This window comes from Oryzias melastigma, linkage group LG3, assembly GCF_002922805.2.
Source record: "Oryzias melastigma strain HK-1 linkage group LG3, ASM292280v2, whole genome shotgun sequence".
Taxonomy (NCBI): Eukaryota; Metazoa; Chordata; class Actinopteri; order Beloniformes; family Adrianichthyidae; genus Oryzias; species Oryzias melastigma.
The window spans coordinates 3,234,765-3,249,964 of record NC_050514.1 but is presented as its reverse complement, the minus strand read 5'-3'; the positions used below and the strand labels follow the sequence as shown (position 1 = coordinate 3,249,964).

The 15,200-nt window shown below is 39.3% G+C and overlaps 1 protein-coding gene across 2 annotated transcripts in view; it reads right to left on the bottom strand.

The window, feature by feature from the left end:
* The window catches only part of LOC112161164 (potassium voltage-gated channel, KQT-like subfamily, member 1.1), a gene marked incomplete at its 3' end in the record, with an annotated part of 58,030 nt that overhangs the window by 37,855 nt on the left and 4,975 nt on the right, over nucleotides 1-15,200 (bottom strand). For both annotated transcript variants that reach the window (XM_024296193.2, XM_024296194.2), the window contains 1 exon segment: nucleotides 5,666-5,756. In XM_024296193.2, coding sequence (XP_024151961.2) covers nucleotides 5,666-5,756 — 91 coding nt within the window.

Here is a 15,200-nt window from a genome sequence, read left to right as displayed (position 1 = left end):
ACAGGAAAATGTCCAGCGCGTCACACTGCCTGAGCTGGCTTGATTGACACTGACTGCAGCAGACCAGGTACACCCATCACAGGTATCGTGACAAAGCTTCTCTGTCTAACCATAAATTTGATTTGACTTAGACTTCCACTTAGATTTCCAAATGAAACCATAATTAAATAGGTGAAATAAATTAGATATTATTGCAGATTTATTGCTTGTGTTTTTATGAGCCAGTCTTGAGTCCAGATAAATGCAGAGGGCTATTAGGAAAGACATCAGATTTAAAACTAAAGTCAAATCCCAAAAAGACCACCAATTACAAAGACACACTAGCAAAAATTGGTAAACAACCTAAAAAGAGTAATGCAGGCTTGTTAAAGCTCGATCCTATTCTGCAAAGCTTTTATTTTCATCTTTATTGGTCCATCCACTGATCCATTTTCTTCCGCTTTTCCAAATCTGGATTCCAGGGCAACAAACTAACCAGAGCCTAGTCTAGACATCCACAGAAACTTTCTCAAGTCCAAGAGACTTTGAGACCAGCTGAAACATAAAGTTCCTTTAAGCCTCATTTCCACTGAGCAGCCTTGTACAGGAGGAGTAATACGGGATGGTTCAGTTAATTTTGTCGAGCGATTCCACACAGTTAAGCCTCGGTTCCACTGAGCGGTTTGTTTTCACGGTGCATGCGTGGTGTAGGAATCTCTATCTTACCACTATACTGGTGCTTTCTAATGAGGTCATCACTTTCGGCCAATCAGAAGGTGGCTCCCCCCCAACCATCATGTTCTATTTTTCTATGGACCTACAATGGATGGGGACCCCCAAGAGGTACGGGAGGGAACTGTTTAATGGGTCCATTTTACAACAGAAACGCTCAAAATACCGGAACAAAACAGACCCTAATGGACTGCTCAGCGGAAACCAGGCTTAGGTGGATCCTTGGTTTTCCTCAAGACCTCTTTCTGGTGGAACAAGCCCAGAATTTTTCCACCAGAAAGCGTTAAGGACACATCCAAAACAGATATTTGAGCCACCTAAACCATCTCTCTCAAGCACCTCATTGGTACCCAAGCTCCACATCTTATCTCCCTGCCACCTAGTAGAGGAAACTCATTTTAATCGCTTGTATTTGGGATCTCATCCTTCTGGTCATGACTCATGATCATAGGGAAGGGTAGGAACATAGATTGAACAGCAAATCAAGAGCTTTGCTTTTAGCCTCGGCTGCTTTTTTTTTTAAATGGTCAATAAAGATGCAAAATATACTGCAGTCTCTGGAACAATTACTTTTCATTTTTCCTTACTTGTGAGCAAAGTACTTCTCCACTTGGGGCATGAACTCTTGATCTACCCAAAGAGCCCAAATCACCAAATTACTATAACCTCTGACTGGACGGTTCTGATCCTTATTCCAGCCTCATACCACCATCCAAGTAGACACAGGAAGGTCTTAGTTCAATGAAGTCAACAAAAACAACATTGACACACGACATGCTGTTTCAGGAGATGCATAAAAACCCTAGTGTTCCTGCTGAGTTAGAAGTTATTTTACCCCAAAAATTTTCTTCTCCGGAACTTTGGAGTAAATTTTCTCTTGGAGACAAAGGGTTTTGATCTTTCTTTAATTGAAGAACAACTACTGGTCACTCCCTCTTGACAAGAAGGACTACCACTCCAGTCTGTCAGTCCAGAGTCACACAATCTCACAAAGGGGTGTCACTCAAGACAGCTTCACAACATTAAGTCATGTAGTACTCAGGATGGACCTCTTCTACCACCTGTGCCTTACCACCAAAGGGTTATTTTAACTACCTTAGTGACTTCACTTGTGTCATTAGCTGAATATCACCAACAAACCATCCTTAGCAGAGGGCTTGTTGGCAGTATTCAGTAAATGCTCAAAGCATTCCTTCACCTATTGACGTTGTCCTCAACAGCTCACCATCTGTACTGGAGACAGTATTGGCAGATAACTGCTTCCTTCTCCATTTATTTGATGCTGACTGACAATCGTTTTTCATGGTCTCCTCAGAACTCTGTGCCTACCCTTGGACTGCCAATGGTTTGACACAATTCCACAATGGAAGGGGAAATACTGTCCACTAACCAATCTTCGGCCTACCTTGGTACCTGGTCAAAGCCCACCTGGATGTAGCAGTTGAAGACCCTTTTGACAGTAGACTCACTCAGACTTTCCCAGACTTTTTGGGCTTGCCAACTCTGTCAGAACTCCTCCCCTGCCATCCATCCATCCATCCATCCATCTTCATCCTCTCACTGGGTCGTGGGGGCAACAGTCTAAGCAAAGATGCCCAGACATCCCTTTGCCCGCCACTTCCTCCAGCTACTCTGGGGGACCCTGAGCTGTTCCCATGCCAGCCGAGAGATGCATTCTCTCCAGCGTGTCCTGGGTCTTCCCGGGGCCTTGCCCAGTGGGACATGCCCAGAACACCTCTCCAGGGAGGCGTTCAGGAGGCATCCGGACCAGATATTTGAGCCACCTCAACTGGCTACTCTCAACTCAATGTGGAGGAGAAGCAGCTCTACTCCCCTAACAGCAAATCCAATTCAGTATCAGGTGGTGATTGTTTTTTTTTTTTAGAGAATTTGAAGACATAAAATGTTTAGCACAGCAACAAAGTCCATCACTGACTTCCTGTCTAGAGTGTCCTGGTGCCACATGAACAGATTTACATTCTTCTGCTCTAACCGGGTTGTTTGCAATAGACAAACTCTTACTGGCACAGAAGTCAGGTATTGAACCATGAGCCAAAACCACAGTAAAAGACCTGTCCTTTAACTTGGAGGTACAGGGATGGTGGAGGCAACTGCAACATAGGGCAGATGAACTGGAGGACTAAAGCAAACCCATGGCAGAATGCGGTCTCCCATCATGGGCAACGTCAGAGTGGAAGAGAGTACAACCACCTTGAAGAATTAGGTTTCAGAGCCCAAACTGCATCTAGAGAAGAGCCAGACTATCTTTAGCCAGTTCTTCTCTGTCTTCCATACAAACTTGGTATCTTGTATACTTAGTTAGGTGACTCGATGATTAGTCTATTTCAGTGGATTGGCCAGTTGAGCCACAAGCCCTCAAATGTTGCCCCAAATCACACAACACTTTTCCCTTATGGTGGTACTTCCTACAAGTGGAGAACCTATGGGAAAGCAGTTCCATGTGATATTAGTGGTCTGAGCCCAAATGGGTTCCCTAAAATGAGAATCTACTGTGAGCCTGATTTCATAGTGGGGTCTTGAAATGTCAGTCAGCGTGACAAAGAAACCTTCAATGAATGTTGTTCATAAGGCCTATTCCATTCTGCAATAGTTATTATGTGATTGACCTGACATCCACATGTGTGCCTGCTCTATACAAAATGAGGTTTACATATGTGAATTAAACTTCAAACCTGGATCTGACAGATATCTATGTGTACTTTCTTTGTTCCTTTTATTTTGTTCAGTCACAACTCCTCTTCAATCAACAGAAAAACAAGCGTCTCTGCTTTTGCTGCATTCTTGTGTTGTTGTTCTTTCATCATTTTGTTGTTACAACCCTAAGCACATGACAGGTGGCCAACAGTAAAAGGAATTCTGTAAGAATTTCAGAAGAATTTTGAGCTTGAGCTTCACCAGATGTATAAAATATAATTGCCAGGAAGATCTCTATCCTGTTCCTGCACTTCTGTGCATGATAACAAATGTCTAACCTCAATAAGCCAATATGCACATTGGCATGCATGCACATGTATACTAATGCTACTATATATAGTGTGAAAAAATTGAAAGATATAACAAGCTTCTGCAATCTCTTCCTGCATAAGAAATATATTTGGGAAGTGAGAAACATGATGATCCAACTGAACACTATTAAATCTGAATGAATGGAGGTCTACATCTAGGCTATTCTGAATTATTATGTTTCATGTTTATTGTAAAGAGTTTTAATGACTTAAACCAACATTCTGCTTCAAGTTAAAACAGCTTTCAATTTAAATATGTGTAAACAATGAATGGCTGCCTAAAAAATGTCTAGTGTTCAAACATAAAAAAACTTTATTGGCATTATATAAGACTTCATGAACAAATATACCTTATCTTTATGAAGAACTACAAGAGATCATTGGAGACTTGAAAACACAATCATAGTGAAAACAGAAAGGACAAACATGGTGCAGAACAAACTCCCATCTCAAATAAAGCTGGAGGGTTTGGGGAGAAGAAAATGCTCCCTCTACATGAGGGCTGCTGAGATGCATTCTGCCTCTGTGCCATTACACAATTTTGAATGTTACACAACAAAAGGCAGATGAAAAATGCTGCGTCTGTTTTGAAGGATATCTTCATGCATGCAGAACGAAGGACATGAAGTACCTGTGAAAGCTTTAACCTTCAAATCTGAAGTGATGCTTTTCAGAACGACACTAATCAAACCGTCTTTGTGCCATTTACTCCTTTGTTTGTTGTTGATGCATTAACCCATTTTTACAAGGATTGGTGAATGAATTAATTATTTTTATACTAAATAACTTGCTAATGTGCTCCAAAAGTTTGCAACATTTGGTTACCGTCCATCTTTCTTTAATCTGGTTGTGCCTCCAAAGGTAAGATTATCTGCTATTCTGCTTTAATGGAACAGTGCTACATCATCATATGGGTTTCAATAAGAGTCTGTAGTGTTGGTAGTTTTAAAAAATACAAATAAGAATACAAAAATATAAATATACAAGTATAGCAAACAATGTGTTTGAAAAGAAGTGGGTAGAAGAAAAGTCTTGTGTGGTCCCACCCCTTTTTGCGACACCTTCTGTTACATGTTACTATTCACAGATTTTTCTCAAAAACACTTCCAATTACACTGTTTGATACCTATGCACAATGACTATTTCTCGTATGGTTATAATGATCATTTCAGGCCTTGTAAAGATACAGCAGTGACAACTTGTATGTTTTTTTTTAAAGAAATGTAAACTTGTGCTTTGTTTTAAACCTTTGTTCAACCCATTCCATAAATCCACACCACAGAATGATAGAAACATTTTCTTCTTTGTTGTACGAGTACATTGTTTTTTGAAATTCAGCTGTTTTCTTAAAACGTAACCTCCATCTCTATCATTGAACATTTGTTGTATGTTTACCGGAGGTAAGTTGTTTCTGGCTTTAAACATAATTAGTGCTGTTTTAAGCTTAACTAGTTCCTGTAGTTTCAATAAACCAGACTTTAAAAACAGTGGGTTTGTCTGTGTCCCATAATCCACACGGTGAACTATTCCAGTAGCTTTTTTCGTGAGATGTAAAAAGATTGTAAATTTGTTTTATAAGTATTTCCCCAAACTTCAACACTGTACTGTAAATATGATAATATTATTGATGAGTATATTAGTAAGCGTGCTTTCTAAGTGAGTGTATGACGTGTTTTTCCCAACACTTCTATGCCTTTGGCAATTTTGGTTCTGACTTGCTGTATTTGTGTCTTCCAGCTTATTTTGTGGTCCATGATGACTCAAAGGAACTCGATTTCAGTTACTCTTTCTATCACATGATTGTCTATAACAACTTTAATTTATAAATCAGCATGAATATGACAATTTCCAAAAATCATGTATTAAAAAAAAAATCCTAATGAAGATGATGGCATTAAATTTCTGCTCTGGTTTAATTTTGTACTTACCACCCAAAAGAGAGTTGTGTGGGCCAGAGCTTGGAACTGGTCGATGGTAGAGAGAACACTAAGGATCAGACAAGCCAGAACTATAAGAAACCTGAAAGAATAAAAGCAGAACCTTTATTAGGAAGGGATTTTTATGCCTACCATAAGTCAAACTTGGTATAGCTAGACTTTAACTGCATAATTAACTGTTTAACTACTGTTTAACTATTGAAGGGGCCATACCATGCTTTTCTTAAGTCTTTCAGAGTAAGCTAAATCCATATATATGACCATTTATTATCTTTGGAACACTAAAAATAATTAGTTTTGAAATATGAATTATTTTTAAAAACTATATTCATACCCTGAAGTCAAACAACTCAATCACTTTTCTCTCCTTGAGGGTGCCGCCCATTTCATGACATCATCCTAGAGTCTGCCTCGTCTGCGTGTCACCAACGAAAAAAAAAAACTAAATTTTTTAAATTGATGTACATACTGTGTAGCCCTAAGTTTATCCCTAAAATTTGGCACAGACAGAAGGGTGATGGCTAATGGGTTCATTTGGTGCTGAAATTCAGTCAAAAAATTGAGACAACACTTGATAAACATTTCAAGATTTATTGAAATGATGAGAACCTTGTTCTGATCAGCTGTGAAACTTTCTTTTCAAAAATCCTTATCACACCTAGCTTTCTGCTTTTGGTCAAAAATCCAAATTTTTACCAGTTCTTCCAATTTTCCCACCCAAAAATAGTCTGCTCCCTTTTCTCATCTAGGAAAAAGTCTTTTATCTTTTTCCTGCCATCTTTCCATATCCCCCGCCTGCTTGCACCATTCACGGATACTTTCAGGATCCATCCCAACATGTCATGCAGATTCATCAACAAAAGTTTCTCCATGAAGTTTGAATCCTTAACCAAATCGAATGAGCGTTTCTCGGCCATCGCTAAAATGGATAACAACACAGACAGCCCACGTCTGCACAACTGTGCGTGAGCTGGGGGTGGGGTGCTCGCGTAGCTAGCTTATCACCTCTAGCTTCAAAGAGAAAGTGTTTGTGTTAGCCTGGGGGCGGAGCAGACTCTTCCTCTAAGAGCCGTTCTCAAGTTGTGACATCAGCGCATGAGGACCCGCTTGTTTTCATGGGTATGGGAGGGGCTGCTGCTGAGAGGTATTTAAAGGAATACTCAGAATTACATGAACGGATAAAAATACAGCTTTTGGGTTGTTTATAGTGATAAATGAACAGTATAATGGACTTAAAAACTCAAAGAGTTTGGTTTTCACGGTATGGCCCCTTTAACTGTGTTAACAGTGACTCTATAACTTGTTTGTAGCATGCTACACGTTAGCCGTATTAGCATAATCACAACACCGGTACCTCCCAGCTTTGTTTGCAACACTCAAAATCATACTGATATAGCTAAACCAAAAAAAATGATACTGTGACTACGCAGACTCACAGTTTTGTTGGTAATACGTAAAAAAAAAGAAAAAAAAGTTCCAACACTGCTGCACATTACCCACATTAGCATATTTAAAATAACAACCAGACACCTTCATAGAGTTCTGTTTACTTCTCAGAATTGCTTTAAAATCATTAAGCACAACCCGAAATAATAAAAATGAAGCACTCCAGATTTTAGAGCGCATTGTATTTTTGTTTTTTTAAACATTTTAGTACACCTTATGGAGCAGTAAATACGGTAATTGTTTTACCTTTTCGTGCTGATTTAAAATACAGGAACAAGTGCATGCTTCAAGTTTGAGCTTCATCACTACTACTGTACAGACACAGAAACAATCTATGTTAATACTGAATGAATGAATGAATTAAATTGTTTATTTCAAGCAATCAGGAATAATACATGAAAATACCACATCACATTGAATTACATCTAGATCCCTTGAAAGGGAGTGGGAGGAAGCAAACTTATATACAGTAATCCCACCCCGACTCGACCATACCATTTTCTCTACATTAATTATCAATATCCGGTTCAGGACTTAATATCAAATATTTATACTCTACAATAACAGATTACATTTATAAAGGATCATTAATATCATTGATGTAATCAAATTTCAAAACATCCACAGACGAATCATTTATATTATTCAGTAACAATAATCTAAATATTTTATTTAAAAAGATTGTCTTCATCCCTTATTCCAATCCGAGCACAGCAGTCACGAGGAAATTTTAGCACTTAGTGAGAAAAAGAACTGCTAATCCTACAGTACAGTGCAGACATTAGGGAAGAGAAAATGTATTTTTTTACTTTTTACATTTAAGAATGGGGTCAAAACACTCTGCTAATATAACATACATTGTTTTAAAGTGGTATTCCCTAAACAGACACAATGTTCAAGCATCTCCAAGTGTTATTCTTTGTATAAATTGCATGGTTTTTGTGAACATGAATACCGTTTGGTTAAAAGAACAGATATGTTCTTTTTATTTTAAATCTAGTTTCCATGCAGTAATGAAAAAAAAAGGTCAGCGCACAGCATGGTAATCTGTGTCTGCCTCTTTTTTTCACTTCAGTTTAATTTGATTTTGGAGGAAGGTGATGGGAGAGCAGAAGAAACTGTAATCAAAGTCATGAGCCACTCTCAGCTTGTGACCTTATTTAAATGTGGTGCAGTCCATTTAGTTAAGCTGCCTTTATTATATTAAAAAAAATTATGAGGTTTTGCTGAAGCTGATGCTAGAAAAAAAAACAAATCATTCTTGTTGGCAAAAGGCAGCTAAAGACAACAAATTAAGACATCTGAGGTTATGACATGACTCTGCCTTTCTTACCTGAGGCACACACAAAGGAGAATAAGAGGAACACATATTGTCATAAATTATTTGCTAATGTGTGTATTCTTACTTTAAACTGCAGAGTAGTACTAGTAGTACAGAGTTTGTGTTTGCATGAGAAATATGTAATTATGTGCAGCAAATATACGAGTTTTCCATGTCTGAAGTCTGTCCCTTATGTAAGGTACTTTCCATGTACATGATGTTTTATATTTTACTTTATGTAGAAGTTTCCTCTTTCAGAATAATTTTTTACCATTTTCTCATACATTTGCATGATGGTTGTTTTGGACAAGTTTCAATAGTTACAGTTAGATATACGTGATCTTCAGGTACATGTTAAAGGAAGAATCACTTGAGGTAGCTCGGGGCATCTGGTCCTGGGTGGGGTGTTAAGGGTATCTACCACTTGATGGAGACCCTGGGGAAGACCCAGGACATACTGAGGAGACTATGTTTCTGGGCTGGCCTGGGAACGCCTTTGTGTCCCCCCCAGAGGAGCTGGAGGAATTGGCCGTACAGAGCAGTCCAGTCTTCTCCATGTACAATAAACCACTATTAGTCGCCCTTGAAGAAATTCTGGCAAACAATCCAGAACCAGGAGATGCAGTTTTCTGCATGCACTGTTTGCCATGCAGACAGGAAACTGTTAACTTTGACTGAAGTCTTTGGGTGGTGGAAGGAATACTTCAAGAATCTCTTCAAACCTGCTGACATGCCTTTTGTTGAGGAATCAGAGGCTGGGGACTTTGCGGTGGGGCTGTCCAGCCTGAAGTCATTGAGGTACTGAAGAGTTCCTTGGGGGCAAAGGGCCTGGAGTGGATGGAGTCCTCCCCAAGTACTTCGAGAATCTGAATGCCGTGGAACTGTTTTGCTTGACGAGTCTCTGCAGCTTGCACAGCAGTTGGGGAAAGTACCACTGGATTGGCAGGCTGGAGTGGTGGTTCCCATTTTGATAAAAGGGGTTTCAGAGGGTGTATTCCAACTACCAAAGAATATACCCTTCTAAGAAAGGGTATTTCAGAGTACTGGAGAGGAGAGGTCGAACCTAATTGAACCAAGCAGTTTCCATCTGGGTTGTGAAACAGTGGACCAGCTCTGACCTCTTCATATGGTGATGAAGGGTTCATGGGAGCTCTCTTAACAAGTGTTTTGCAGATTTGGAGATGGTGTTCAACAGCGTCCCCTGTGGTGTCCTCTGTAGGGTGCCCTGTGAATCTGGGGTCTGGGGAGCCTTAAGCTTTTGTCACAACTATCCTTATGGCTGGTTACGGGCTGTCTGCGAGTGAAGAATGGGCAAATCATTGCGGGGCACATACAGTAGGTGGTTTGTACAAGATTTTAAGATTGTAAACCACCCAGTGAGGCCGTAAGGCAAAAATGGTCAACACATTTTTTCTAGAAGTGTGCTGCAGGCATCAAGTTGTACTGAAAATTTAAGAAAATTACCCTCCAAATCCTGTACAATGTCCGTTAAGGCTTTACCTTAATAGTTTTAAGGCTAAGGTCTCCAAACATTTTAAAAAGAGGACCAGATTGGTTGAGGTGAAAATGTGGGAAAATGTTCTCTATTCTCCTTTACTTCACCTCTCTTCTATTATTTATTATTTATTTTATTTAGTTCTCTGTGCTTCTGTTTGGTGCAGTGTGATTCACGTGTTATTCCTCTTTTCCACCCCCCATCGAGGGAGCAGGAGAGATTTTTAGGATTTCAGGTGGATCATCTGTGCTCCTGTTCTTGGCCGTGGACCTCACCTCTGGCTCGTCTTGGCTGTGGACCTCGCCCTTACCTGTCCCCCAGTTCTATCTGGCTGAACTCTATTCAACCATGTAATTGTACAGTTAACTTATTGTTCTTTAATAGTCCTGGTAAATTGCCTGTCTGTCCTGGGAGAGGATCTCTCCTTCATGTGGGCATCCCTGAGGTTTCTTCTTTTTTCCTGGTGTCATGTTTTTTTGGGAGTTTTTCCTTACCAGGACGGAGGGTCTTAAGGACAGGGATGACCAGTTTTATTCAGTCTGTTTATTTTAGCAACTGCACATTGTTTATATTTTATGAATAACCATCTGCTTCTGTACAATTACCAGTATGAAGCCTAATGAGGCTTTTTTTTATATTGAGCTATATAAATAAAATTGAATTGAATCAATCGTTCCGCATTCTTTAAACCTTTATATTGACAACAAACGCAACTATTTAATGAACATTTTATTAATTAATAGGATGCTTTTCATTTCTTAACATAAAAGAAAAAAATGTTTTTCAGACATGTTTTTCTATATGAACTGACTTATAAGAAGAGTTAAAGATTCCAGTTCCATGAAGACTCTTATCACTCAATGTTAGAGCACGAGTTTATTGAAGTCTGGCCAGGAATCCAAATAACTCCCTTCAAGCGAACACACACACACACAAGGACATGGATGTACACACACGTCAACACAGATAAAAGACTGAGTGGGACTGACTGAGGGGTGGTGTATAACACCACCAGAGCAGGTGGTCTTGTCTGAAAGACTTAAGCGAGGAAACAAAACAACAGAGTAAGATGACTGGAGTTTCTCAAAAGGACACCTTCATTATGTTCCCTGTGAAAACGGATGTCAGTTTGTCAACTGGTAGGCAAATGGCAAAAAAGTGCAAAAAAAAAGGAAAAAAATCAAATTACAGGTTGAGACGCAAGGTAATTTGTATGAATTTAAGTGTAAATGTGACAGAGGTGGTTAAAAAGAAGATCAAAAGAGACACAACTGCACATCAGGCACTCCAAACTGTTTGCTCTGCAATGCTAATGGTTGCAATTTGTCAGAGAAGCTCTGCTTAAATTATTTTGAGACGTCTGAAATGTCAGCGAGTGAAAACATTCTGTTTAGCGGGAGTACTCTTGGGCTTCACCATTTATCCTTCCAAGACGGTTTCGCTCGTCTCTCCCCGCTGCGCTAACAGCACCATCAAATTTCCCTTCCCTTACCTCCACATCCACAGGTAATGTCGGCTCTGTGTGCTGAGAAGCTGGGTAAAGTAACCAACATATATATATATATATATATATATATATATATATATATATATATATATATACACACACACATTGGTGTAGGCTTCACTGAACTTTAAACAAAAGCTCAAAGCATTCTGCTATCTATTATTGATAAGAAGATTTACTTGCAGTCTGTTGGACAGACGAAAAGCAGGAGAGGACAGGAACTGGTGACCATGTGGTGGCATCAAATTTCTAAAAAGTCTTTAAAAAAAAAAACACACACAGGCCGAATCAGAATTCTTCCCTCCAACTGTAGGGGAATTTGAAGGGGTAGGGATGTTCAACATTGTTTTTTAAGGGTGACGCGTATCACTTGTCGCGCTGTGCCGCCAAAGAGAAACTCATTCCTTCACGTGGGTGTGCTCTGAAGCACAGAAGTTTACATTTAAATCTAAGTAATGACTTGAAGTTTTAGCATGACTTTTTAAAGTTATGAAACCAACGTTGTTATGTATTTTCTGATGCGCACTAACGTAGATGATCAGCGAATAATGATGATGTCATTGAAGTGATAGTGTTATCAAAATGTGAAGACACCATTTTCCCATAACTCTCCGCTTGGAGGGATAATGTAGGGATATTCCTCAAAAAACCTGCACTCTCAACAGCAGCCCCTCCCATACCCACAAAAACGAGCATGTTCTCACGTGCTGATGTCACAGATTGAGGACAGCCCCTTTCAGCAAGAAACTGCACCGTCCCCAGTCTAACACCAACACCCAATACTTAATCGTATGTTCCATTTTTATGACGTCGCTTTACCCTTGTGCTACCCTAGGAATGTTTACATTGCTGTACTTTTTTTTTCAAGGATTTTCACTGGTGTCCGTGGCAGATATGAAATCCTGTCCACCTTTGTCATGGTAGGGATCACACATCAATGTAAGGGTGGGGTCATCTGGACCCCATAAGATAGCATTAAGGTGGTCACATGACCCTTACGGGAGCTGCAAGATACACCTGTGCTCCCTTTAAGGCACAGCCGTTCAGCTACGACCCTCCATGAACCAAAATAACCAAACAACCAGCGGTACCCAGACGGGTCCAGTACACGTGGGACCAGAAGAGATCGCTAAAGGCCAACTGATTTTAAAATAACATCAGGTAAAGATGAGAAAGTGATGACACACCAAAACATTTTTTTGTTTTTCTCATTAGAGACACATCACAACAAACCACAAAACATTTTAATCCAAGAAGACGTCTGTTTTTGTTTATCGGTTGTTTAAATCAGTCAAACTTCAGCGGCTGAATTTCTTTCCTCCAACTGAGGAAAAATATGTTCAGTTTATTAGAGCTAAGCCTGAAAAACTGCTTATGATTTGTTGTTTTTTTAACTCTCCTAGTTGATGCATCTATAACCAGCATGTGGGACAGATCCAGGCAGCTGCTGACCAAAATGCTGCAGTGAACTGTAGCACAGAAAACCCAAGCAAGCGTAGAGATAAGAGAGAAGGAGCCATAATAAAATAAAAGATTCACATAGGAATAAGCAGTTTCACAGTTTTTGTCTGTAGAATATAACATAGCATTGAAGGCAAATTATTGTCAAGTTTGTTTTGAGGTAAACTCAAAGTTTCCTCATAATCAAACAGAATCCCTCAAGTACAACGTGTCAGCGGAGTGACACACATTTGCGAGTGTGCAGAAATACGTACAAACAGAAGAGGCTGATAAGGTCACTGTGATGTTTAAGCTCCGTTTCAGTGATAAGGCCACGCTTGTTTTTCTGACTCAGAGTTTCATGTTTTGAATTAAACCTAAGAAATGTAATTTAGCACAACTCGTTCTATTATATTTTACTTTTTTTCCCCACAAAGTAGTCCACAATAGGCAATCAAACTGCCTATTTCCCACTCATGACGTCATTAAAAGGGAAGTAGAACATCTTCTTTGCTTAACCTCTGCCTTGAATGTGTGCGTCAGTCGGCCATGAGAATCAAAACTGTAGAAGTGAGCTTTATTTAACCCGTGTAGCCTTGTGGGAACATTGTTTTGGTTTGTTTTTCAGCTCGTTCTGTTTTCAGGCTTGTTTTTAACCCTGTCACAGTCTTACCTGGTTTCATTTTATTTTCATCTACAGCTGTCCCCATTCAAAAACCCATTCCAATAAGAACTGTGTTTTTGATGTTTTCAACATGTTCTAGTAGCAAATTTGTGAAAATGGAGGACATATTTAAAGAAACTTTAAATTAAAACTGTATTTTTCTTCAAACTGTTGTAAATCAGGAGCAGACAAAAAAATGCTTTTTGAAAACAAGTTTATTTGTTGCGTAGAAAATACGCTGCATGGGTGGGGACATTGACTGTATATGAGAATTGGAGTAAGTGAGTTCAAAATAACTCACTTCCAGTTCTAACCATAGACATATATTATCACTGGACGAACCGGGGTTAGATGTCACTCCAAAGAAATGCCTTACTTGTGCTTTTGCAAAATGAGGCCAAATCTCTCACCATTTTTCCACAATACAGGCGCTACTATTTGGAGCCAGATGACAGTGGTTGGTCTAAGTTGATCTTAATAACGTTTTTAGAGGAACAACTGTCGCCAATCATGCTAGTTCAAAATCCACACCCCTTTCACTGAAAGCGAGTTTGGGAGAATCTGTCAATAAAACGTTTGAGATGCTTAACCCTTGCACTACCTTATGGGGTCCAGATGACCCCGCCCTTATATTGATGCATGACTCCTCCCATGACAAAGGTGGACAGGATTTTATTTGTGCCACGGACACCAGTTAAGATAAAAAATCCTTAAAAAAAAGGAGAGTTCTGAGTGCTGTTTTGTGGGGTCCAGATGACCACATTTTTAATGTAAACATGCCTAGAATAGCACAAGGGTTAAGCTGAGGCATGGGATTGGTCCGTTTATAACTTATGATAAAGAGAAAATATAAATAAAAATATTAGGATTATCGAGAAAATGTTAAGAAAAATGTGTCAGATAAATTGAGTAATGTCTATTTCTCAAGAGATGTCTATGGGACTTTGGCTTCTTGGAACCAGCAGGTGGGGTTGTGCTGTCCAGCAATTCTACAGTCTATGGTTCCAACGAAATGAAGTCCGTTCAGTGGCCTTTTTTTTTTTTTTTTTATCTGACAGACATTGCAATGCAGGAACCAGAATCCATCAGTAAGCAGTTATTGGTCGTTGTAACCCTTGTGCCATCCTGGGTGTGCTGACATTAGTAGTGGGGTCATCTGGACCCCACAAGATAGCGCCCCAATTTTTTTTTTCAATGATGTTTGATTTTCAACGTGGCAGACATGCAATCCTGTTCACCTTTATCTGCATTTGTCATGGGATAGATAACACCTCAATGTAAGGCTTGGGTCATCTGGACCCTATAAGATAGAACAAGGGTTAAAAAGGGTCTCATTTTAAAAATGACAAAAATGTTTAATTAACACATAAAGAATTTTATAACCAATAAAATTGTGACCCACTCAAGTGTTTAGTCAATGATAGCTGCTTAAATTACCCACCTTTCCAACTAAAAAATAAATCATAAATGTTTATATTGACTTAAATTTAACATTCCCGGGTCAGACCAAGAAGGATAGGAAACCAGCAGATAAAGATGGTATTCTGAGTGAAGCCAGACACAAACAATCAGGACTGCACAGAAGTCGAGGAGCACAAGGGGAATCTAAAATGCATAGTTTTTGAAGTGTTCACCAGATCAAACAAAAAAGCT